The sequence below is a fragment of the Heteronotia binoei genome, chromosome 8 (genome assembly GCF_032191835.1).
Source record: "Heteronotia binoei isolate CCM8104 ecotype False Entrance Well chromosome 8, APGP_CSIRO_Hbin_v1, whole genome shotgun sequence".
Taxonomy (NCBI): Eukaryota; Metazoa; Chordata; class Lepidosauria; order Squamata; family Gekkonidae; genus Heteronotia; species Heteronotia binoei.
Window position 1 is genome coordinate 104,545,263 of NC_083230.1, and position 24,226 is coordinate 104,569,488.

At 45.0% G+C, this 24,226-nt stretch overlaps 1 protein-coding gene across 1 annotated transcript; it reads right to left on the reverse strand.

Annotated features, from left to right (window-relative positions):
• Nucleotides 1-392: 392 nt before the first annotated feature.
• On the reverse strand, nt 393-23,345 carry ADA2 (adenosine deaminase 2). The gene is made up of 9 exons (XM_060244599.1): nt 23,033-23,345; nt 21,158-21,383; nt 16,259-16,469; nt 12,783-12,910; nt 11,002-11,092; nt 8,151-8,259; nt 4,223-4,380; nt 2,528-2,730; nt 393-551 (listed from the first exon to the last, which is right to left on the reverse strand). Exons 1-9 carry the CDS (start codon nt 23,343-23,345, stop codon nt 443-445), a joined length of 1,548 nt encoding a protein of 515 aa, XP_060100582.1. The 3' UTR covers nt 393-442.
• Nucleotides 23,346-24,226: the final 881 nt, after the last annotated feature.

Below are 24,226 nucleotides of genomic sequence, written 5' to 3' on the forward strand. Positions count from 1 at the left end.
AGCCTTATGCAGAGTTAGGCTCGCCTAAGTGTATTGAAATCAACAAATGTAGGGCACGTCCAGGGCTTTTTTTGTAGCAGGAACTTCTTTGCATATTAGGCCACACCTCCTGATGTAGCCAATCCTCCAAGAGCTTACAGGGTTCTTCTTACAGGGCCTACTGTAAGCTCTTGGAGGACTGGCTACATCAGGGGTGTGTGTCCTAATATGCAAAGGAGATCCTCCTACAAAAAAAGTCCTGGGCATGTCTATCTTACACACTAATTAATGCACTTTCAATCCACTTTCCAACTGGATTTTACTGTGCGAACTGGCAAAATCCAGTTGGAAAGTACACTGAAACGCAACTGAAAATGCATTATTTAGTGCATGTGATCGCAGTCCAGCTGCTGTGTCTCTAACTCCAGCTTGTTATGGGCTTCAAGAGAGAAGACGTTATTTCCTATAGTTCCTTTGGAACAGGGTCAGAAAGAAGAACAATGAATTTGTCCCACTTTTTTTGCCAGATCTCCAGTGCCTTGGCTCTCTCATCGGGTAGCAAGGAGCTGTGTCTGTGAAGAGGAAAAGAGGCTGCGTCAGAGAAGGGAAGCTAAAGAAAGGTGCTTGGGGAGCTGAATGACCAGGTCAAAAGTCAGAGGAGAGCAGGAAATGAAAAGCAAACAATTCATTCTTTGTGTTGCAAGGAAGGTATATGCAACCTAGGAAGTAAGTTCCACAGAATTCATGAGACTCACTCCCTCCCAGATTAAAGTGCTGAGGACTGAAATCCTGTCATCAATGGGACCTATTTCTGAGTAAGCATGCACATACAGAGTCAGTTTTTAAATGCTGTCTCTATAGTTTACCTCTGATTATAACAACAGTATATGCATAGTCCCATCTCTCACCCTGAACTGCTTCAACACTGAACTGAGTGCACTGCAGTTCAAAGAAATCTGCATGAATATGAGGTGGTAAAGGAAACAGGAGGCCAAGAGATATGAATTGTCTGGGAATTGTTTTGCCAGCAAAACAATATCTCACCCTACTTGAGATGTTCAGACTCTGAGGTATGTAACAGGAGAGATTCTCTAGATCATAAACATATGGAGCAGAGGTGAATCAGTGGCTATTTGCCACAAGGTATAGATGGAAGCCAGGGCTCATTTTGTAGCAGGAACTCCTTTGCATATTCAGCCACACACACACACACCCCGACATGGCCAATCCTCCAAGAGCTTACAGGGCTCTTAGTACAGGGCCTACTGTAAGCTCTTGAAGGATGGCTACATCAGGGAGGTGTGGACTAATATGTAAAGCAGTTCCTGCAACAAAATGAGCCCTGTGTGGAACCTCTGTCTGAGATAGTGATGCACTGTATTTTTGGTGCCTGGGGGGCAACAGTTGGAGGTACTCTGGAGTTCGGGCCTCAGATCAGCTGGTGGACCTCCTGATAGCACCTGGACCTCCTGATAGCACCTGTTGGACTGGATGGGCCATTGGCCTGATCCAACATGGCTTCTCTTATGTTCTTTTATGTTCTTAACACAGCTGGACAAATCCATAAGCTGCAGACCTGGCAGTATTCTTACCATGCTGATTCTAAGCAAATACATTGACTAATCCTGTATATGTCTTTAGAAGTAAGCCCTTCTAAATTCAGTGAAGCTTGCTCCCAAGTATGCCATGTTCAGCCTTACTTTAAATAACGTTGGAATCTTGCATGTAAAGATGTAAATATTTAGGGCAACAGTTTCCAAAAATAAATGCCCATAATCTACAGATTCAGACTGCAAGCTGTAAGCCAGAGCTTTTGCAGAGCTGGACTTCAGACTAGATTTCAAGCTGGAACTTCCTCTGGCACCAGAATTTCAACTTCTAGGGTTCTCCAGCAACTCCTCAATCCCTCTCCTAACAGACCATTATCCTTCCAAATCCTTCCCCAGTGCTGTTCATCATGAATATCATTCCAGATTGACGCACAGAAAGGAAATGCTTCTCCAGCTAGAATTAAATATACCATTATGTACCATTGCTTAATTTCCAGCAATGGGATATTATACAATCTCCTTCAGAAAAGAACATAAGAAGAGCCCTGCTAGATCAGACCAATGGTCCATCTAGTCCAGCATCCTGTCTTACACAGTGTCCAATCAGTTCCTCCGGAGGGCCAACAACAGGGCATAGAGGCTGAAACCTTCCCCTGATGTTGCCCTCCATGCCTCTCAACATGGAGGTTCCCTTCAGTCGCCATAATTAGTAGCCACTGATAGATCTAACGAATCTACCTAATCCCCTTTTAAAGCTGTTTATTCCTGTGGCCACCATTACATTAAATTCCACATTTTAATCACTCTGTGTAGAGAAGTCAAAGGGACTCCCTTGATGCAAAGTTTAGCATGTAGCTTTGCAGAAAGGACAGGTTTTCAAGTATAGAATGGGACATGACTTTCAGATCTGGATCTTTAACCCATGAAGTATAAAGGAGACTGCCCAGGTAGGCAAAAAAAGTCCAAGCATGCCAGTGTATAGGAAGTACAACACTTACGTTAGTGAGTTGAGGGCCAGTTGTTTCAAAGTCCTCAGATCAGCAGACATCCCTCCTATGCCCATAAACGTTTCATAGAAGTCATAGGACACGCCCTTTGCTCCAAAGACTGATGGATCATCCGAACCCACCACGATACGGTGGCCTTCTGACATCAGAACAGCAGCAGGGTGGTTTCTCAGATCAGATACTAACTGCAGGACCTTAAAGAAGAGATAACAAAACACTGGTAAAACACAGTCACACTGTATTCAACATTTGCATTATATAATCAGGACTTTACAACCTCCACACATAAATAGCAGAGAATTTGGAAACCGTTTGAAAATGTTCTTGTTTTAAGCCTCCTGTGGCTGTGGGCAAAAAGCACAATCCAAGCAAAATGACACACAATTATGCAACCTATGTATGTGGAAGGAAGTCTCACTGAGTTCAATGGAACTAATTTCCACATAAATATGTCTTACAGAGTTCTGGGAGTTTATTCCCAATAAGTGAGCAATGGGTTGCAGGCTTCCTCTTCAGAACTTTCAGCCCAGCCAAAAACTCTTCTTACTCTTCACTGCTTCCCTTTGTTCTGTTGCCCTTACTCTATGAAAACCCAAATACTGCACTGATAACAACTTTCAAAAGAATACAAATTAATATCACTCACTTCTTGGGGATGTCCTTGTTCGCCTGCAGGCAATAAAGACCCCCTCAACTCAATCTGTGAGGCTGTCTGCTTCCTCAGGTTCCCTCCTTCTTTCAGCCTTTCTTCCAGGAGTTTGCACAGATACATGTACAGGTATGCAAACTAAACTACTGTCAAGTTACAGTAGTTAACTTATGGCAACCTCAAAGGGTTTTCAAGTCAAGAGACTAACAAAGATGGTTTGTCATTGCTGATACATACCATCCTTAAAATACCCCAAATGGCAAGCCCTCTGACCTACAACCCCTGCCCGTAATCCTGACACCTGACTCTTGTAATTCTTCGCATGCAGGGCCAGTGTGTCCATTAGGTGAACTTAGGCAGTTGCCTATAGGTGTGGCCTGGGAGGGCAGCAAATTAGGTACCACCACCCGGGTGACAGGTGGAGGGAGTGAGCAAGGAAGGGAGAGCCACTGCCTTTCCTGCTCACAGATAAAGGTTCTGCTGATCAGCTGATTAGCGGGCACTTTCACCTGCATCCTCCTGCGTGTTTTAAGTCATCCGGGAGGGGGCAGCAGAGGCAAAGGTGGTGTGCATGCGTCCGGATCACAATGCATGCAGCTAGGCTGCACCAGGGCACATCAAGGAAGAGAGCTTCGCCCCACCTCTCAGACACCCCTGTGGGGGGTGGGGGGAGAAGACCAGAGCATGGGGTGTGCACTTTGCCCACAGGTGGGGGTGGGAGACCAGGGGACGGGATGGGGCCTTGCCTGGGGCACCTTATAGCCTGGTGCCGGCTCTGTTTACATGCTCATTTTTCACTGCAGATATATAAGTCTCATATGGAGGGCTCATTTTGTAACAGGAGCTTCATTGCATATTATGCCACACACCCCTGATGTAGCCAATCCTCCAAAAGTTTACAGGGCTGTTAGTACAGGGCCTACTGTAAACTCTTGGAGGATTGGCCTAATATGAAAATGAGCTCCTGCTACAAAATGAGCCCTGCTCATATGGCAATGAAAAAATTTCCAAGGCTGAGCCTTTTGTTTGAGCTGTACCTGGTTAGAGATGGGGCAGATTTCTACTGGAATATCCATCTTCAGAGTCAACTTCCTGGCAACTGGGTGCTTGGCAAGGGCAAACCCATGGCCAATCCGGCTGGTGTTCAACAGCACAGCATCGAAGACATCGTTATCTGCAGGAGTGCCCTCCCAGTCTGAGTGATACAAAGAGCAGCTACGTTAGTACACAATCACAAAATGGGACACAGATATAGTCTCAAATTCATACAGGTTGGATTCAGGCAGCCTTTTTACTCAGTCTCACTGGATCCTCCCCTTACTGTAGCCTAAGTCCCACTTGGGCTTTTCTCCACACAGATCCAAAAGTCCCCTGCATTGTGTTAGGTACAAGAGAAACCCCTTCTTCCTTTCTTACAAGAGGAAAAGCTGCTTGGATCCAACCCAGTCTGCCAAATGTATTCTATCTTGAACATAAGTCCTGAACACTCTGGGGGCAGTGCAGTGGGACCAAGTACCCTTGATTTAAGTCCCAAAATGGCCACAGGATGGCAAGCTGTTCTAGCAGTTGAAAAAGTGTGAAGGGGGAGGGGGGTGAACAAGATTTCAGGGTTTGGCCCTGGCAGCATTTTAAAAGGCCCACATTAGGATTTAAAAGATGGCACCACCCCCAGGTTGATCCTGTGGATGCCTTCACATTCAGTTTGGCCCTACAACGCTTCATCTGAGGGCTGAAATACGTGAAACAAAATCAGTGAGTCAGAGCCCTGACCTGGATAGCCCAGGCAAGCCTGACCTTGTCGGATCTTGGAAGTTAAGCAGAGTCATCTCTAGTAAGTACTTGGATGGGAGAGCTCCTTGGAATACCAGAGGTTGGGAGGGCAGGGGTAGGCTTTATTCAGCCCCCTCTCTGAATATCCTCCAGGCCCCCAGTCACCATGACTTCTAGGTACACACACACACACAAAAGTACCAAAAAAAACCAGTCCATGAGTCAGGACATGGGTTCCCAACTGCATTCCTGAATTCATAATTATACACTCCAGGTGGAGATTCACCTTTAAAAACATTCTCTCTATCCATGCTTTTTCAGCTGTGGCTTTATGGAAGAGATCAACAGAGCCACAGGTGGCTCTTTCATACATATTGTGTGGTTCTTGAAATTCTCACCACCCCACTGGCTGGCTTGGAGAAGGCATTTCTCTCTTTAAATCACTTCTCCAAGCCAAGCCAGCCAGCAGCTTGGAGAATGCATTTAAATTTAAAGTAGCTTTCTTTCCATGTCTCCCTCCCCCCTCTCCATCTATCTTCTTTCCTTCCTGGCAGCTCTAAAAAATCTGATGTTCATGTCTTGTGGCTCTCAAACATCTGATGTTTATTCTATGTGGCTCTTACTTTAAGTCAGTTTGGCCGCCTCTGCTCTAGATTTTGAAAACCATGTAAGCAGGAGCAGACCAGGAAGTGAAAAATGGCCCTAGAGAGTCAAACTGAGTAGCCCCTGCTGTGCTACAAGCTCACACCACAGAGCCACTCAACTCAGTGGGGCCAGCAATAAGCATGAGTTTGTCCGCTGTATCACCCTCCCCCAAAAAACTGGAAGCAGTGCAAAAGGAGACAGTCGGTGAACTGACAATAACTGCCATGGACTATGGGGGTGAGGAGGGGGGAGGTTCAGGCTGAGGATCAGGCAGGGTTGCTGCAGCTCAGGTCTGCTAGCTCCTGGCTGCCAGTAGCTCCCTGGAACAGTAGCCCACTGGGAAATCTCCCTGCAAATTAAATGGCCAGACCACCACTGCACATAAGACAGTCCTCTTTCAAAGGGTTTTTTAAACTAGGATTATGACCAAGGGCTGTGGCTTCTGTTATTTATTGCCAACCTGGAACTCTGGTTATGTAGTCTTGTTATGACCTTTTATGCTTGGTTTTCTATAATACGAAATAGTGAGGACTCATGGGGAGGGACAAACCCTCTCCTCCTCCTCTCCTCCCACCCTCCTCCCCATGTTGCCTTTACTTCTGTATCCTTGCTGTCTCTTACTTCTCTAAGCCAGTCAGCATATTCCACAGAAAACTTTTGGAGTGTGGAGAGACAACCTAAAATGCCATCTGAGATCTTGCAAAGGTAGTCTTGGGCAATTCTGAGCACCAATTGTCCCATTTTCCCTTCCCCCCCCTTAAGAAGTTCCCCCATCCAGGGCTTTTTTTTTTTGTAACAGGAACTCCTTTGCATATTAGGCCACACACCCCTGATGTAGCCAATCCTCCAAGAGCTTATAGGGCTTTTCTTACAGGGTCTACTGTAAGCTCCTGAAGGATTGGCTACATCAGTAGTATGTGGCCTAATATGCAAAGGCGTTCCTGCTACAAAAAAAGCTCTGGCCCCATGTATCATAGTTCTGTGTGCCATACATACTTATTGATCTGCACAAGGGAGAGGCACGTTTAGCTGTTAGACCACAATGTATTTTTAATTTTTGTGAGCAGATGTGAGTGCAATGAAATAGCATTCTGTTTTTAAAATGAATAATGGCATTTGCTACTCCGCACTCCAATAAACTGAGGCAAATGGGTATCAGAAGAGGTATTACAAAGACCGGCTTCACACAAAGCTCAAGATCCATCAAGGAATCTCGGACCCACTGAACATCAAAATCAACTCCTCCCTACCCAACAAAATCCTGAGAATACCACTTTTTCTGGTGTTTGCTGTTAAGAGGAAAGTCCTTCTGCAGGGACTGACAGAATTACTATCAGTGGCTAGATTGGAAAAGTTTTCAATTAGCAATAACTGCACCTCAGTTCAACCTCACAGCTTATGCCGCCACTACTACACAAACCTAACTACCATGTTCCTGAATCCCCAGCAATCTTCTGCGCAGCTCCTCTCTCACATCTTTGTAAAAACTGAAAGCACAGTGACATTTGAGCTGAAGTTTACCAGAGTCCTTGGGGAGCACTTGCCTGCTACACAGATGGATTGTAGTACTGGCCCCAAACCTACTATGGCAAAGCATTCTAGAAATGCGCATGCAGATGAGGCACACAGACTGTGACAGAAGCAGCCTTTTTGACAAAGTATAATGACAAAGACTGCAGGGTATAAATATTCTAAATAAGTCTTTAGACACCTTTCTGTCCCAAAATTTCAGTAAGGTGGGGGTTCAGGAGGGATAACATGAGAACAGATCGCAGACACACAATTTTTTACAAAACAGAGAAGCCTCCACAGAAGCTGACAGATAACGCCAATTATACTTCAAGCTGTCATTAGTGAGGTGCTAAGGGAAACAGATTCAATTAATAGTGATGCTACCATTGTTGAACCACACAGGTCATTGCATTATTGCTCTGCAAAGATGGCTGCAAAGATCAGTCAACTAAGCACCCCACTGGATGAAGAGAATGCCATTTAGTCTTGTGCAAGCAATCTTGTTGGTCTTTAAGGTGCTACTGGACTTGAATCTTGCACTCCGTATCATGTCTTCAGATACATCTTAGTTTTTTAAAAAAGGCAGAAATATCTGTCCATAGAAGCTGGCCTGCAAGACCCTGGGAACATTTTCCTGTTGTGCAAATGACTGTGCTACAAATATCCTTCAAGTCTTCCTGACCAATAAGCATTCTGGGACTGTCTCTTCTATAACTGTGGCAAGAGCAGCAGCTTCAACAAAACACTCCTTTCTGCTCTGCCTTCCTGATTGTTCCACAGAGCTGGCATTTCACCCAGTGCCTGATGGCCACCAAATTCTCCTTGCCAGATTAATACAAGGAGGCAGCTTTCTCATTTTTACATAAAACTGCAGTACTGCAGTCCAAGCTCTCTGCTCACGACCTGAGTTCAATCCTGGTGGAAGCTGGGTTCAGGTAGCCAGCTCAAGGTTTACTCACTTAGATATGACCCCATAAATACAGCCTTCCTCTCCTATCTGTTGTCCCTCAATCAGCAGTGTAACATCTTCTTACGCACCAGTTTCACCAGCATGGAAGAAGTATGGCAAATTCTTTCCTAGAGACTGTGGAATGGTCAGGGCTTCCTTTAGTTCCCAAAGGGATTTTCCACCATCCTCCCAGCCAACCTGAAAAGAAAAGGAAAGATTAAAAATTAAATAAAAGATTTGCGCTAAAGTAATGGTAGCAGCTTACTTTTATTAAATACACACACACACTTCCTGCAAGATACTTGGTAACATAAGGATATATATAGGGAACCATACTTTCGAGGTAGGGAATTGAAAGTGTGGTTTTGTCAAAATGGCAATGGGGTTAAGCAGACTTGTTACATAACTGTAGCCAGGGCTTTTTTAGTTGAAAAAGCCCAGGAGGAACTCATTTGCATAATAGGCCACACCCCTGACAGCACCATTGTTTCACACAGGGCTTTATTGCGAAAAAGCCCAGCAGGAACTCATTTGCATATTAGGCTACACTTGCATATTAGGCCACACCCCCTGACAGCACCACTGTCTCACACAGGGCTTTTTGTGGAAAAGCCCAGCAGGAACTCATTTGCATATTAGGCCACACCCCCTGGTGCAAAGCCAGCCGGAACTGCGTTCCTGCTTAAAAAAATAAAAACAAAAACTTTTTTTTAAAGCCCTAACTGTAGCTCTGCTGGGACAATCTTCATAGAATTCCTGATATTATTACATCATTTATTTCAGTAACAATCACAATGTGGGATGCACAAAATCTCCTCTTCTCCTGAACAGGTTCTAGATCAGCTCAAAGAGCCCTACAGATAATATGAATGTGGTGGTTTTATTTACGTAGGATATTTCTATGCAAACCTCTTCACAGTCCTGCTCAAGGCAGCTTACCATTAAAAACACAATATTAAAATGAAAACAATTAAAACACAAGCAGAATAAAAAGTATCCATAAAAAAGAAGCAGCCTATTAGTTGTTAAGATAAAGCTCCTCATTAAAAGCCTGGCTAAAAGGATGCCTAAATGAAAGGAAAGCAAGTGCTAAAGGAGCCTCGAGGGGAAGGGTGTTCCAAAGGCAAGATGCCACTACAGAAATTACCCTGTCTCTAGTTGCCCCCCACCTAACCTCAGGCTGTAGAGAGCAGAACTTAACTGGTATGCTTAACTGGTAGAGAGCAGGGTTATAGAGGCGGATCTTAACTGGTATGCTGGATAGCCTGGGCAGGAGACAGTTACCCTTAAATCACTAGACTCAGCTTTCAGAATGCTTCCCTTTTTGTAGCAAATAACAACAAAGACCAGCAATATTGAAAAATCTTCAATCCTATACATTTTTAAGCATGAACAGGAATAGGCTGCACAAGTCATATCTTTTTTGGTAATTTTGTATATATTTGTGTGTGTGTGTCTGCGCCTGAAAGTCATGGTGACCTCTGATGACTGACCCCTACCGAGGGCCTGGAGGATATTCAGGGAAGTGGCTGAATAAATCCTGCCCCTCCCCTCCCGGCTGCTGGTATTCCAAGGAAGTCTCCCATCCGAGTACCAACCACAGTCAACCCTTGTTTAGCTTCAGAGATCCAACGAGATTCAACTTGCCTGGGCTATCTAAGTCAGAGCTGCACAAGTAATGCACTTTTGTTACATCAGCTCTGGGGTCCAGAACCTAATTTGTCAGATGCAGCCTAAGAAATTAAATGAGGTGAGCACAGGAAAACTTGCTGAAGAATCACAGGCAGCTTGAGCCAAACCATGTTTAGATGGAAGCAAGTTCTATTAATCTCAGTTAGTTTTTTCCATGTGAATTAGGCCACTGTCATGTTTTGCTAGCACATTTGTCACAGGCTGCGATCACCCACACACTAAATCATGCACTTTTCAGTGCACTTTCCTGGATTTTACTGTGTGAACTGGCAAAATACAGTTGGAAAGTAGATTGAAAATGCATTATTTAGTGTGCGTGATGGCAGCCATGGTGTACTTTGGTTACAACTGCTGGCACGTACTATGATGTGGCTTTTCGGAGGGGGGTGATGCTTAGGTTATGGCCCTGGATGACCCTCAGATTCCAAACTCTGTTTCTCACTTCCTAAACATTAGTAGAAAGGGTTACCAATGAGTGTCATGCATCCATTATACTTCGTAACTGTGTGCCATTTAGGGTTCCCAAGTCCCCTGTGGCTTCCAGTGGGGGACTCGTTGCACGTGAGATGCGATGATGTCACCCAGAAGTGGTGTCATCGCGCTGGTCGCTTGCTGGCCGCTCTAGGTGTTTCCGGGAAAACTCTATGGCTTTTCCCGGACACTCTAGCAATTTGGGAGGTATAAACCACCCCTGTTCTAGGTGGTCTCCCATTCAAGTATAAACCATGACTGACCCAGCTTAGCTTCCAAGCTCTGGCAAGATCAGACTAGTCAGGGCTATTTAGGATGCTGCATCCATTATATTCTATTCCAAATTTTGCTAGACACTCTGCCATGCAATCAAAGTTATCTTACATGCCATTTATGCTTTCATGTGAAAGGACTGCAGCCCAAGTATGCCTTACAACTCACCAAGAAGAAGAAGAGATCAGATTTATGCCCTACCCTTCACTCGGAATCTCAGAGCGTCTTACAATCTCCTGTCCCTCCCCCTCCCCACAACAGATATCCGGTGAGGTAGGTGGGGCCGAGAAAGCTCTTTGGAGAACTGATCTTGAGCAGAACAGCTCTGAGAGACTGACCCAAGGTCACACCAGCAGCTGCATGTGGTGGAGCGGGGAATCAAACCCAGTTCTCCAAGATTAGAGTCCACACTCCTAACCACTATACTAAACTGGCTCATGTTCTCACACCCGGTAATTCTTCCCACATAAAATATGAATCCAGCTCAGAAATACAGGAGATTACCAGGTCAAAGCCTGCCACAGTGTCTGGGAATCTGGCCCTGAGTGCCATGGCTGTATACACATCTTCTTTAATCTGGGAAATGTTCAGGTTTCTGAAAATGAACAGAAAAAGAAAATTATCAAGAGGGAAAATACTGGTAGTCACTGCTTCCATCTGGGACTGTTAATGTCAGGAATTGTTTGCAAATCCTGTCTGCAAATCCTGAATCAATAGCTGGGGAAAGGGATGCTGTGTGTAAAAATTCATTAGCTAAAAGGCTCTTGTTAAAACAGCGTGCTTAGAAAAACAGAAATTTTATATTATTTCTCATGTTCAGTGATTGGAAACCCAGTCATCAAATTATGTAATAAAGATGGGGCATCTGTTAATGTTTTTTGTTAGGTCATTACAAAAGCAGACTAACAAGAGAGTCAGGGATGGTGTGAGTATCAGATTATGACCAGGCGGAGCTGTGTTCAGATTCCCACTTGACCATAAATTTCACCTGGTGACCTCCGGAGAGTCACTTTCTCGCAGCTTTGTTATAAGGATGAAACAGGGAAAAGAGAACTCCGAATGCCACCCAGAGATTCTTGATGGAAGAGCAAGATATAAATGTAAGAATGCTGCTAAACTCAAAGCTATTTTCTTCCCCATTCTATCCCACCTCGCTCCCCAGTGCGGACCCAAGGAGACTTACATCTTTCTCCTCACCACTATTTTATCTTCAAATCAACCCTGTGAAGTAGATTAGGTTGAGCGTGTGACTGGCCCAAGGTCACCCAGCAAGCTTTCATGGCATGAGTCGAGATTCAAACCTGGGTCTCGCAGATTCTAGTCCAACACTAACTACCGCTCTATGCTGCCTGGATGCTCTGTGCACAGACTATTTTAAATCCTACTACAGTATGACATTTGTCTTTTGCGTATTGATAGATTTACTCCTCAGAAGAGCTTTAACTCTTCTACCATAGACAATATTGGACTGTAAAGTAAAGGGGGGGGAACCCCTTATAGCTGAGATACTGAATATCTGAGAGGAAAATAGTTAAAAGATTTCTACCCCATTGTTTGCTCCTGTTCATGAAACTGACACTTTGGGATCAGTCAGCATTTTTTCTCCAGGCCCCTTTGGCAAGGGATCCTGGAGGTTTCTGCTATCTTCTGGGCAAAGAGCAGGGGTCAGGGGGGATGTATTTGTGTGTGGGGGGGAGGCATTTGTGAAGTTTCTGTATTGTGCAGCGGGCTGGACTAGAGGACCCCAGAGGTCCCTTCCAACACTATGATTCTATAGATGATGCATGGTCCTCAGACCTGATCCTCAGGCTAAGACCCTCTGCTTAGGAGGAACCCTGCAGTTCAGAGGCCCACAGTCCCCACCTCCCAGTGGCAACTCCAGAGGGTGGGGCCTGCCATCAGCCCCAAGCAAACAGGGGCTGTGCTCAATGAACACAGACCACCAGACAAAAGACCGAAACAGACTCAGACAAAAACACTCACTCTCCAGCAGCCTACAAGCACCCACTCACCCTCAAACTCTGCCCTCTCACAAAGCAACCTCAGTTAATGCTCCCCAGTAGTTTAGCAGTTTAGGAAAGGCAAACCGCCTCCCCCCAAACACTAATCTTCCCAGTAGCTGTCTCCCAGCCCAGCTGGTTCGGTTCTCAGTGTTTAAAATAATCTTCTTGAATTTATCTTCCCCTTTCTGTTCAATGGCCTAGGCTTTCAACAATAATGTCTGATTGATTTCAACCTACATACAGGCTCATCCTCTCTGGCACACCTATCTAAACATCCCTTACCTGTGTGCCGAATATATAATCTTTGCACCGACAAAATCAGGGTGATCCTTGGTAAACCTCTCCGCCACCTCTTGATAGGCAGCCACAGACCAGCTCTTGTCATGTTCCGTCCCATCCAATTCATAAACCTGTAGACAGAACAAGCACAAAGGTAAGGCCAAGTGGAAAGGCAGGTAAGGAGAACCAGGGTCACCCACTAGGAACTTCTATGCACCTTCTATTGAAATTCGTAGGGCTTGTGAAAGAACAGGTTGTCTCCATTTCACTGGGGTTTGGGCAGGAGACATTCCTGATGGATTATCTTTTCATTAAGCATTCCCCACCCCCTTGCCAGCTGCAGGAAAAGGCAACTGTTGTAAGCTGCCTCAGGCATTTAAAAAAGGCAGTGGATCAATGTTCTAAATAAATGACAAATTAGTAAGATTAGAAAGCAAACTCCTCCTCAGGGTTAGGAGACAAGAGAAAGCAAATAAATTAAACTTCTAAGGAATGGGGGAAGTGTTGTACTAGATCAGAAGGTCATTATCATTTTGAAATTGCAGTGATAGCAACAAATGAAAAGGGGTGTTTCATCAAAACTGCACTGATACAGGAGCTCTGTGAGCCATCCTGTGTTCTCCTCTGCCCTAAAAGAATCTGGCCCAGGGCCATGGCATGTATTAGATCAGCTGCCTGTTGCAGTCAAGTGCTCAAGCCCAGTTTCATATGCCCTCACTGCAAGAAATTAGATCTGTAGCAGTGAAAAGCCGGGCTTTCAAGTGACTCATGAGCCCATTTCTGACAGCTTTCCATAAGCACTGCAAGGCTTACTTGTTACTTATCTCAGCACTTATTCACTTACTGATTTAGTTGTTTCATTTATACTCTACTTTTCTCCCCAGTGGAGACCGAAAGCAGCTTACATTGTTTTCAGGGTTGCCAGGTATCCTACTATGGTGGGAGATGTCCTACTGGTAACCCCAAGTTCCTGTCACCACTCTACTGGCTAGCAGGAGAAAGTTAATTTTAAAAAATCATAGTCACTGTGAAGATGTGACATCACTTCTGGTAAAACCTGGAAGTGATACCATGTCACTCTAGAAACTACAGGGAAGTCTATGGTTTTACTATAGAGCTTTGGGTGATTCCTAGAGTGGCACAAAATGTCACTTCCAGATTTTCCCCAGAAATAATATCAGATAGTTGCACCATCACTCCCCCTCACACATTCCCAGCCTCCATTTTCTACAGGGTGCTAGGTGGCTGCCAGTTCTGATCATTTTCCTCTCCATTTCATCCTCAACACAACCCTGTGAAGTGGGTTAAGCTGAGTGAGACTGGCCCAAAGTTACTCAATAAGCTTCCATGACAGGGTGGGAATTCGATTCTGGGTCTCCCAGATCAGAACTTGACAATTTAACTTCTACACCACTCTGCAGATGCTTTTACAAACATTGTTTTATTGATTTAAAAAAAAAATATTATGTAGCGCTGTAGGCCACTGGAAAACTAGGGTTGCCAAGTACCAATTCAAGAAATATCTAGGGACTTTGGGGGTGGAGCCAGGAGTAAGGGTATGACAAGCACTATTGAACTCCAAAGGGAGTTCTGGCCATCACATTTAAAAACAGCCCCCCTAGAGCCCCAGATGCCTATGGATCATTATACCCTATGGGAATCGGACTCCATAGGGAATAATGGAGTGTCTAGCAGACATTTCCTTCCCCCACACACACTGCTTTCTGATGACCCTGAAGCGGGGGGAGGGCCTCCAAACAAGGGGATCCCCTGCCCCCACCTGGGGACTGGCAACCCTATGGAAAACTAGTCTAAAATATTGTAGATAAATGAAGGAATAAATCCTGCCAAGTAATCAGATTGTGCTGCATAAGCAGCTAGTAGGGTATACAGGGCCTGGGGGAGCCAGGAGACTTAGAAGGCCCTGCTGGCCAAGGCAGAAACCCCATTACCATGAAGAAAAAACTGAGGCCAAACTGTAGATCAGGCTTGAAGACATATGGAATTGATGAGAAACACTGAATCAGTTTATAAGGGTTTAACTACTTCACATTAGTTTTAAGTGGTATCTGAATAAGGTCTGAGCAAAGCCTACAGGCAAGATTTAGCCTGGAGAGGAGACAATTGAGAGGTGATATGGTCACCATCTGCAAGTACTTGAAAGGGCTGTCATATAGAGGATGATGAAGAATTGTTTTCTGTTGTCCCAGAAGGCTGGACCAGAACCAACGGGCAGAAATTAAATCAGAAGAATTTCCAACTAAAGATTAGGAAGAACTTCCTGACAGCAGTTCTTCAGGCTTCCTCCGGACGTGGTGGGCTCTCCTTCCTTGAAGGTTTTTAAACAGAGGCTAGATGGCCATCTGACAGCAATGAAGATCCTGTGAATTAGGCAGATCATGAGAGGGAGGGTAGGAAGAGTTGCATTCTTGTGGCCCTTTCTTACAAGACCAGGGAAATGCTGATTGCCACTTTGGGGTCAGTCAGCAATTTTTCTCCAGGCCAGTTTGGGAAAGGATCCTGGAGGTTTTTGCCATCTTCTGGGCATGGAGCAGGGGTCACTGGGGGTGGTGGGGAGGTATTTGTGAATTTCCTACATTGTGCAGGGGGTTGGACTGGATGACCCTGGAGGCGCCTTCCAACTCTATGATTCTAAGATCATATTGTCACAGTAATTAGTCTATACAGAAAACTGACTTTAGCCAGTTTTCATTAACTGCAGACTAACACAGCTGAAAGGATTTCTCAAGTACTGGTATAGGGACACCAACCTCCAGGTGGGATCTGGGGATCCCCTGGAATTACAGCTCATCTCTCTGGAGGGAATGGATGCTTTGAAAAGTGGATTCTATGACAGTGTACCTCACTGAGGTCCCCTATCCTCCACAGACTCCACTCCCAAATATCCAGGAGTTTCCCAACCTGGATCTGTGGCAGCCCCAACCCCCATTCCCCATTCATGGCCAGAGGGAACCTGGCAACCAGAGGGAGCCAGTTTGGTGTAGTGGTTAAGTGGGCAGACTCTTATCTGGGAGAACCGGGTTTGATTCTCCACTCTTCCACTTGCAGCTGCTGGAATGGTCTTGGGTCAGCCATAGCTCACCCAAGAGTTGTCCTTGAAAGGGCAGCTGCTGAAAGAGCTCTCTCAGCCCCACCTACCTCACAGGGTGTCTGTTGTGTGGGTGGGGGGAAGGTAAAGGAGATTGTGACTGCTTTGAGATTCTGAGATTCAGAGAATAGGGTGGCACATCACCCCAGTTGTGTGGGTAAAGGAGATTGTGACTGCTTTGAGATTCTGAGATTCAGAGTATAGGGCGGCACATCACCCCAGTGTCAGAAACAACTGGTGCTTGCACAGGGGACTACCTTTTTTATATAGATCCAATATCTTCTTCAACTGTAACCAGTTCCCAGGCTCAGAAGGAGAGCCCTGGGCATCAATGATTTAAAATAAGAATGGAGACACCACAGCATATTACCGGTGGCAGCATGGCTCGGATCTCCACATACTGTATGTTATCTTCATAGAGCTCCAACAGACCCTGATAGAAATAGTCCTTGAACACAGGTGCGTAGCAGATAAGACCAGAGGCTGTGATGAAGACATTTTCAAATCTGCTCCAAATAGAAGCCTGGGATGAATAGGTCACCTCTGGGGCATCTGATACCAGAGTCAGGTTCCTCAACAAACTGAGGAAAGAAAGAGGGAGGGGAGAAGAGACAGCTATAGTTTCACAATAGCTGGATTACTTTTGCCTTTGGAAGCAGAAAAAACAGAAAGTTTAAATTCTTCCCACTCATGTACGACCAACCATGTACAAACAAAAAGGTATTATTACTTACCCCCACTTAAAGATTCAGAAGTGAACACAATAAAGTTTGAAGGGACTTATTCAGGGCTTTTTTTGTACAAAAATCCCAGCAGGGACTCATTTGCATATTCAGCCACACTCCCTGAAGCCAAGGCAGCCAGAACTGCATTCCTGTGCGTTCCTGCTCAAAAAAGTCCTGGACTTATTCCCTAGCAAGCACACACGGATTACATAGCTAGGGCCAATCCGAGGAGGGGGGATTGGGCATGAGCCTCAAGCTCAAAGGATGCCTCACATTTAGATGCTTGTTAAATTTTTTGGCATTTGTCTCACTCTTTTTTAATGTCTTATTCTGTTCTCCTGTGTCATCGGGGTGGCCAGGTCTCCCAGCTCAGCTATAACAGGAGAGCTCCCACTGAAGACCCCCATTCTCTACCACTGCTTGACAGGGCAGTGAGGGGAAAATGTCATGGGGCTGGGGGAAAACTGGTGCTGTGTCAATGCAGTCATGTCACTTCTGGCACAGACTGGAAGTGACATCATGGCGTCAGCTTGACACCAGTTAGATAGGCCCCTATATCTGATTTGTCCTCAAACTGAGCATTCTGATGGCTGCTTTTGAGTTTTGGATCTGGCAGCCCCATCTTGGATCTGGCAGCCCCAACTAGAAACTGTCTTTCTAGTATCTCATGCTGGCACAATGAACAGCTCATACCAGTAATTCTAACTTTCCTGCTTCCTGGTTTTTGTTAATGATTACAGGAGATAATTTGATCTAGGTGTGTAGCCATGTTGATCTGAAGCAAAAGAATAAAGTTAGAATCCAGTGGCACTTTTAAGACCAAAAACTTTTATTCAAGGTATAAGCTTTCGTGTGCCAGCATACTTTGCTAGCAGTTAAGTACCACAGATTCAGATATTTAAGAGGGGTGGGGGGAGTCCCAAACTAAATTTAAGTTCTTGGTTTACATGCCCATTTTACAGTGTTGTTACAGACGCAACAACAAGATCTTTCACATTTGGGGGTCATCCATTCCAGAATCTGTCGGTGTCAAAAACAAGAACAACATGCCCATCAGCTGTGACAAAATATGCAAATTGTATCTGTGTGACATTCTGGCGTGCGCTGTCTCTCTGTCAGGGCTCTTAATCAAGTCACTCGCTCTGGGTCTAGGCCTCATTCCTTCGCTATGACAACAGTGACCATGTCCAACGATTAGTTGATGTTTGGTGCCTTGCCTAATCACAGCCTCGCCAATTAAAAGTACACATCATTACACATGTGAGAACTTGAATTGAATTCATACTTATTATCTTGTTCTCGAGAAATCTTTATTGTTCATCAGGAAAATGGTTCTCCTACAGCTTGCAAGAGGCAGTGATGCCAATTCTCGTAAAACAAAGTAGCGTTGGGCCTGGTCAGCAGATGGGATGGGAGACCACAAAATGGAGTCTGTTTGCCACACGTTTAATATGCCAGCTGCTGTTATCTTACCTAAGGAGTCCCTTCTTGTGCTTTGGGCGGCTGTTATTTCTCACTCCATTTGGTTGTTTATTACTTTTATTAAAAGGGATAGGGGAGGGTGAGGAAAGAGACTACAAATCAGACAGCCATGCCACATCCAGGGTGAGGGTGGGGGGGTTTATGTGCCCACCAGTCATGGAATTCAGAGTTAAGGTTTCCACAGCAACCTTAACTCTGCCCTCTTGTGCATGACAATGGGGGGGCTTTCGTTACATTAGCACACAAAAGATCAGGCCAGTGCAAGAAACTACTCCGTAAACAATGCCACATAATGGAAAGGAAATGAACCATAGCTAGAGAACTGCACACAGCAGCAGCATTTCGTGCTGGTTTATGTGGAGGAGTAACTGGCATTTCAGACCTGTTCTGAAGAGAACTGCTTATGTGGTGACATAGCAAGCATCACCCTAGAAACCGGGAGGCATCTTTTGCTTAACTTATCAGAAAGTACCAGAGGAGGCTAAAGGGTGGGAACTTTACAAGATATCTTCAAGTCCATTACAGTCGGGGAAATGTTTTGCTGGTGGGGAGGGATACTAAGTACAAGGCCCAGGCACACAGCATGTTTTCTCCACTCAGAATTAAGACTAATTGTAAATCTTACTCAGCCCTGTAATCTATAGGTCTTACTTCCAGGAAAGAGTAAGGAAATATTTATTTTCACAGGAAGTGATTAATTCCCTGCCAGAGGATGTATTGATAGCCATAGTCATAGATAAGAGAGGATAGGTGTATCAGTGGCTATTAGCCACGATGACAGAACAGAACCTCCACATTCAGAGGCAGTCAAGAAGGCAACATAAAAGGAATGGCTTGGCCTCTATGCCCTGTTGTTGCCCATCTACAGGAACTGGTTAGCCACTGTGTTGAGTCAGAATGCTGGACTAGATTGGCCACTGGTTCGATCCAGCAGGGCTCTTATGTTCTTATATGCCAAAGTTATCCTAGTGTTTGTGTAAAGTTATTTAGCAACATTCACACATCACAGTAATCAAAACTGCTGGTTCTCACTTCTTTCTCATTATATGCTCATACTGAAAAAAATAAGGTACATGGGAGAAGGGAGAGTCAAAATAGATTTTTTTTTTTTGCCTTAGCAGACTAAACTAGTCAGCCCCCTAACACTGTGCCATAAAGCAATCTGTAGCGACTGCTTTGGATGGAAGATTCCAGACGAGGGCACCATTTTACTGCCTCTGATTTTCATCTCTAGTAGTTTCTTTGCAAAACTGATTTTGACCTTGCACAGATGTGATTAAAAGATGATTCTCTTCTACTTTGCTTGAACCACATTTATGTATGTATGAAATGGCAAAAAAGAGGCTCAAAAGCGCTTTATGCAAGGTTTATTTGAGCATGTATATCTTTGACTTTATTGATTCCCAGTGCCTACACTGTTTATTTAGTATATCGGTATCCTACCTTTCCTCCAGGGGGTTTAAAGTGGCATCCATCAGTCTCCCCTTCTCAGTTCTACCCTCACAACAAACCTATAAAGTAGGTTACATTGAGACTGACTGATTTGCTCAGCGTCTCCCAACCAGATTCATGGCACAGGATGAACCTGAACCCAGTTCTCCCAGCCCATAGTCTCGCACACCAGGGCTTTTTTTGAGCAGGAACGCAGTTCTGGCTGGCTTGGTGTCAGGGGCTGTGGCTTTATATGCAACTGTGTTCCCGCTGGGCTTTTTCTAGAAAACCCCCAAACCCTGTGTGAAACAATGGCACCGTCGGTGTGTGTGACCTAATATGCAAATGAGTTCCTGCTGGGCTTTTCCCACAAAAAGCTTTGCGTGAAACAATGGTGCTGTCAAGGGTGTGGCTTAATATGCAAATGAGTTCCTGCTGGGCTTTTTCCTACAAAAAAAGCTCTGTGTGAAACAATGGTGACATTGGGGTGTGTGGCCTAATATGCAAATAAGTTCCTGCTAGGCTTTTTCTACAAAAAAGTCCTGTGTGAAACAATGGTGAAATCGGGGTGTGTGGCCAAATATGCAAATGAGTTTCTGCCAGGCTTTTCCTACAAAAAAAAAAAGCCCAGTTGCACACTATCCACTACACAAAGCTGGCTGTACAAACATTGTGAGGAAATCTGACCACCTGGGAAACACATTACATAAAAAATAATAAAGTACTACTACTATTGCTACTTTTATATTACAACTTTGACATAATGGTTCCTTCACCGAGTGGTTGTGATTATGTTTACAGTAATGTATCTGTAACATATGTGAGTTTATGTGAGACAGCCAGTTTGGTGTAGTGACTCTAATTTGAAGAACTGGGTTTGATTCCCCTCTCTTCCACATGCAACTGGCTGGGTGACCTCACAGTTCTCTCAGAGCTCTCTCAGCCCCACCTACCTCATAGGGTGTCTGTTGTGGGGAAAGGAAGGGAAAGAGATTGTAAGCCGCTCTGAGACTCCAGGAAGTGAAGGGTAGGGTATAAAACCAACTCTTCTTATATGTTTCAATTGATTTATTTTATATATACTTTATTTCAAATGTCAGTTTAATGTTGCAATGTATTGATGTTTACCACATTGGGTGCCCTATTTGGGTGGAAAGAAGATGATATTGGATTTATACCCTGCCCTTCACTCTGAATCTCAGAGTCTCAGAGCAGTTTACAATCTCCTTTACCTTCCTCCCCCACAGCAGACATCCTGTGAGATAGTTGGGGCTGAGAGAGCTCTCACAGAAGCTGCCCTTTCAAGGACAACCTCTGTGATAGGGACAACCCAAGGCCATTCCAGCAACTGCAAGCAGAGGAGTGGGGAATCAAACTCGGTTCTCCCAGATAAGAGTCCCTGCAACTAACCACTACACCAAACACAGCATAGAAGTGTTTTAAATAAACATCTAAGCAGATGATTAAATGGGAATAACTTGTAGAACACATAGTGAAAACAGTAAGAATAAATTATTGTTGCTGTGAACAACAACAATTATTAACAACAACAATAATAATCCTCTTGTTCTAAAAAAGATGGGCCCCGTAACAGTGCAATTCACCTACGACAATCCCAGTCACTCACCCACCTGTTATCAAATTCAGTCACATCAGGCAGATTCTGACGGTAGGTCTCTAGCAATATCCAGTCGGAGCAACCAGGCAGCACTTCTTTAAGAGGACGAGACTCAGAGAACTTGAACCGGACATCCCCCGAAGGGAAGAAGCAGATATGACAATCAGGGAGGTAGCTGGCATGCTTTACCAGCCACTCGGCACTCAGAATGGCATAGTCGTGTAGGTGTAAAACACCTCCTGTGCAAGAAGCAAATGGAACCATGGCACACACCAACACAACACATATGACCAACACTTAGAAAAACTGAAGCTATCTAGTTTGTAGTGTATGATGGGGTTTGGTGGTGGTCAGGACTTTTTTTGAGCAGAACACACAGGAGAGCAGTTCTGGCTGGCCTGGCATCAGGGGGTGTGGCCTGATATGCAAATGAGTCCATGCTGGGCTTTTTCTACAAAAAAAGCCCTGTGTGAAACAATGGTGACATCAGGGGGAGTGGCCTAATATACAAATTAGTCCCTGTTGGGCTTCTTCTACAAAAAAAGCCCTGTGTGAAACAATGGTGACATCAGGGGGAATGGCCTAATATACAAATGAGTCCCTGCTGGGCTTTTTCTACAAAAAAAGCCCTGTGTGAAACAATGGTGACATCAGAGGGAGTGGCCTAATATACAAATGAGCCCCTGCTAGGCTTTTTCTACAAAAAAGCTGTGTGAAACAATGGTGACATCAGGGGTAGTGGCCTAATATACAAGTGAGTCCCTGCTGGACGTTTTCTACAAAAAAAGCCGTGTGTGAAACAATGGTGACATCAGGGGGAGTGGCCTAATATACAAATGAGTCCCTGCTGGGCTTTTTCTACAAAAAAAGCCCTATGGTGATGAAGCCTGTGACAGTGACCAGCCAGGGCTGGCCCTGCCACTAGGCAAACTAGGCAATTGTCTAGGGCACCAGCCTTCTGAGGGTACCAGATTGGGCATCCCCATGTGACTTGGTGACATTATCAGTGAGGCGGGGGCACCAGAAGTTAGCCTTGCCTAGGGTGCCAGACAGGGCCAGCCTTGTGACCACCTGTGCCTCCGCAATGCTAGGGGGAGATGGGATGGGCAAAGGAGCTTCAGCAGCAGTTGACTTCAGTGATCCTAGAGCAGGAAAGCAGATCAGTTTCAGAGCAGAAAAACAACACAACAGGCTATGAAAGGAGAAACACACTGGATTTTGGAGAAGGCAGCAAGCCAAAGGAAGCAGGGGGCAGAATGGGAAAGAGAGGGCTGGAGAAGACATGGATCTAGATGAATGCAGGTAAGATGAGAATATCAAATCAGGAAGTCTGAGAGAAGAATGAAAACTGGGACCCAACGGTCCCATTCACCATTACATTTACGTCCAGGTCTGGTGCTTCTTGGATTCTATCGTAAATTCTAGCAATTGTAGGCAAGCTGCCACTTCTACTGAGCTTGAATGTTCTTCCAGTTACACAAGCTTAATTGAAAGTAAGGCCCATGCAGCTGAAAGGATAGGTACATTATGTACACCTAACCAGGGCTTTTTTTTTGTGCACAAAGCCCAACAGAAGAAGAAGGCGGCTGCAGATTTATACCCCACCCTTCTCTCTGAATCAGAGACTCAGAGCAACTTACAATCTCTTATATCTTCTCAGGAATACATTTGCATATTAGGCCACACCCCATGATGCCAAGCCAGCCAGAACTGTGTTCCTGTGTGTTCCTGCTCAAAAAAAAGCCCTACACATAACCAGTTGAGCCAATTTGGCACCTTTTTCTCTCTTTTTTTAACTGAACTCTTTATACAATTTCTTCTAGCAATCATGACCCTCCAGAACACAGCACCCACATATGCCCAGGAATTCTGGGTCAGTTATACTTACCTTTTGGCATCTGCTTTAAGATGCTGAACACAGCACTCTGATCAATGAGGGCTTTAGCCTTGAAGAAATGCATGCCGGGTGGAAAGAGCCCTGTGCGCATCGCTTCATCCACTTCCGCCTTCTTGAGGCGCATGAGCTTCTGGTTCACATGTTCCTCATGTTTTCCCAGCACAAGATTGCCCCCAGTCCGATGAGCATTCTCCTTTTCAATGAGGGAGTCCCGATCGCTCCACAATGGTAGGGACGCACAAAGGGAAACCCAGCTGAAAATGAGGACTGCCTCCCATCCACTTCTTTGAGTCACCGGACGCATCTTTTTTTTGACACAGCTGGAAAACATCACCACAAGGATGAAAATGATTTATTTTTGTATTTACATGTGCATGTGTCTGTGTACACATGTGTGAGTGTCATGTCAACTTCTGGTGACTGACCCCTACTGGGGTCCTGGGGGATATTCAGGAAGGTGGCTAAATAAAGCCTGCCCTTGCCATCCCAACTGCTGGTATTTCAAGGAGGTCTCCCATCCAAGTACTTGCCAGAGTCAACCCTGCTTAGCTTCCGAGATCTAACAAGACCAGGCTTGCCTTGGTTATCCAGGTAAGGAAAATGAAATCTTCATTATTTTCAGTGCAGAACAGAGCTCCATACTCTTCACCGAAGACAAACAATTCAAGAATAGGACTGTAATGATTTGAATTTATTTATGTGTGTTACTTTAATTGTTGGCAAGCTGCAGTAGAGAAAAGGGGGTAAAAGAGGGGAAATGAGTGAGTGAGGTGACTGGTTGGTGACAGAGTGTGGGTGGAGCTAAGAAGTATGTGGTGGAGGAGAGAAAGACAGAGACAGACAGAGGTCAGCAGTGAACTCTCAGTGGAGTAACAGCAGTTAACAGTCAGTAGGGTTGCCAAGTCCAATTAAAGAAAAATCTGGGGACTTTGGGGGCGGAGCCAGGAGACTTTGGGGGTGGAGCCAGGAGACATTGGGGGTGGAGCCAGGAACAAGGGTGTGACAAGCATAATTGAACTCCAAGGGAGTTCTGGCCATCACATTTAAAGGGACAGCACACCTTTTTAAATGTCTTTCTTCCATAGGAAATAATTAAGGATAGGGGCACCATGTTTTAGGGCTCATAGAATTGGACCCTCTGGTCCAATTGTTTTGAAACTTGGGGGGGGGGGTTTGGGGAGAGGC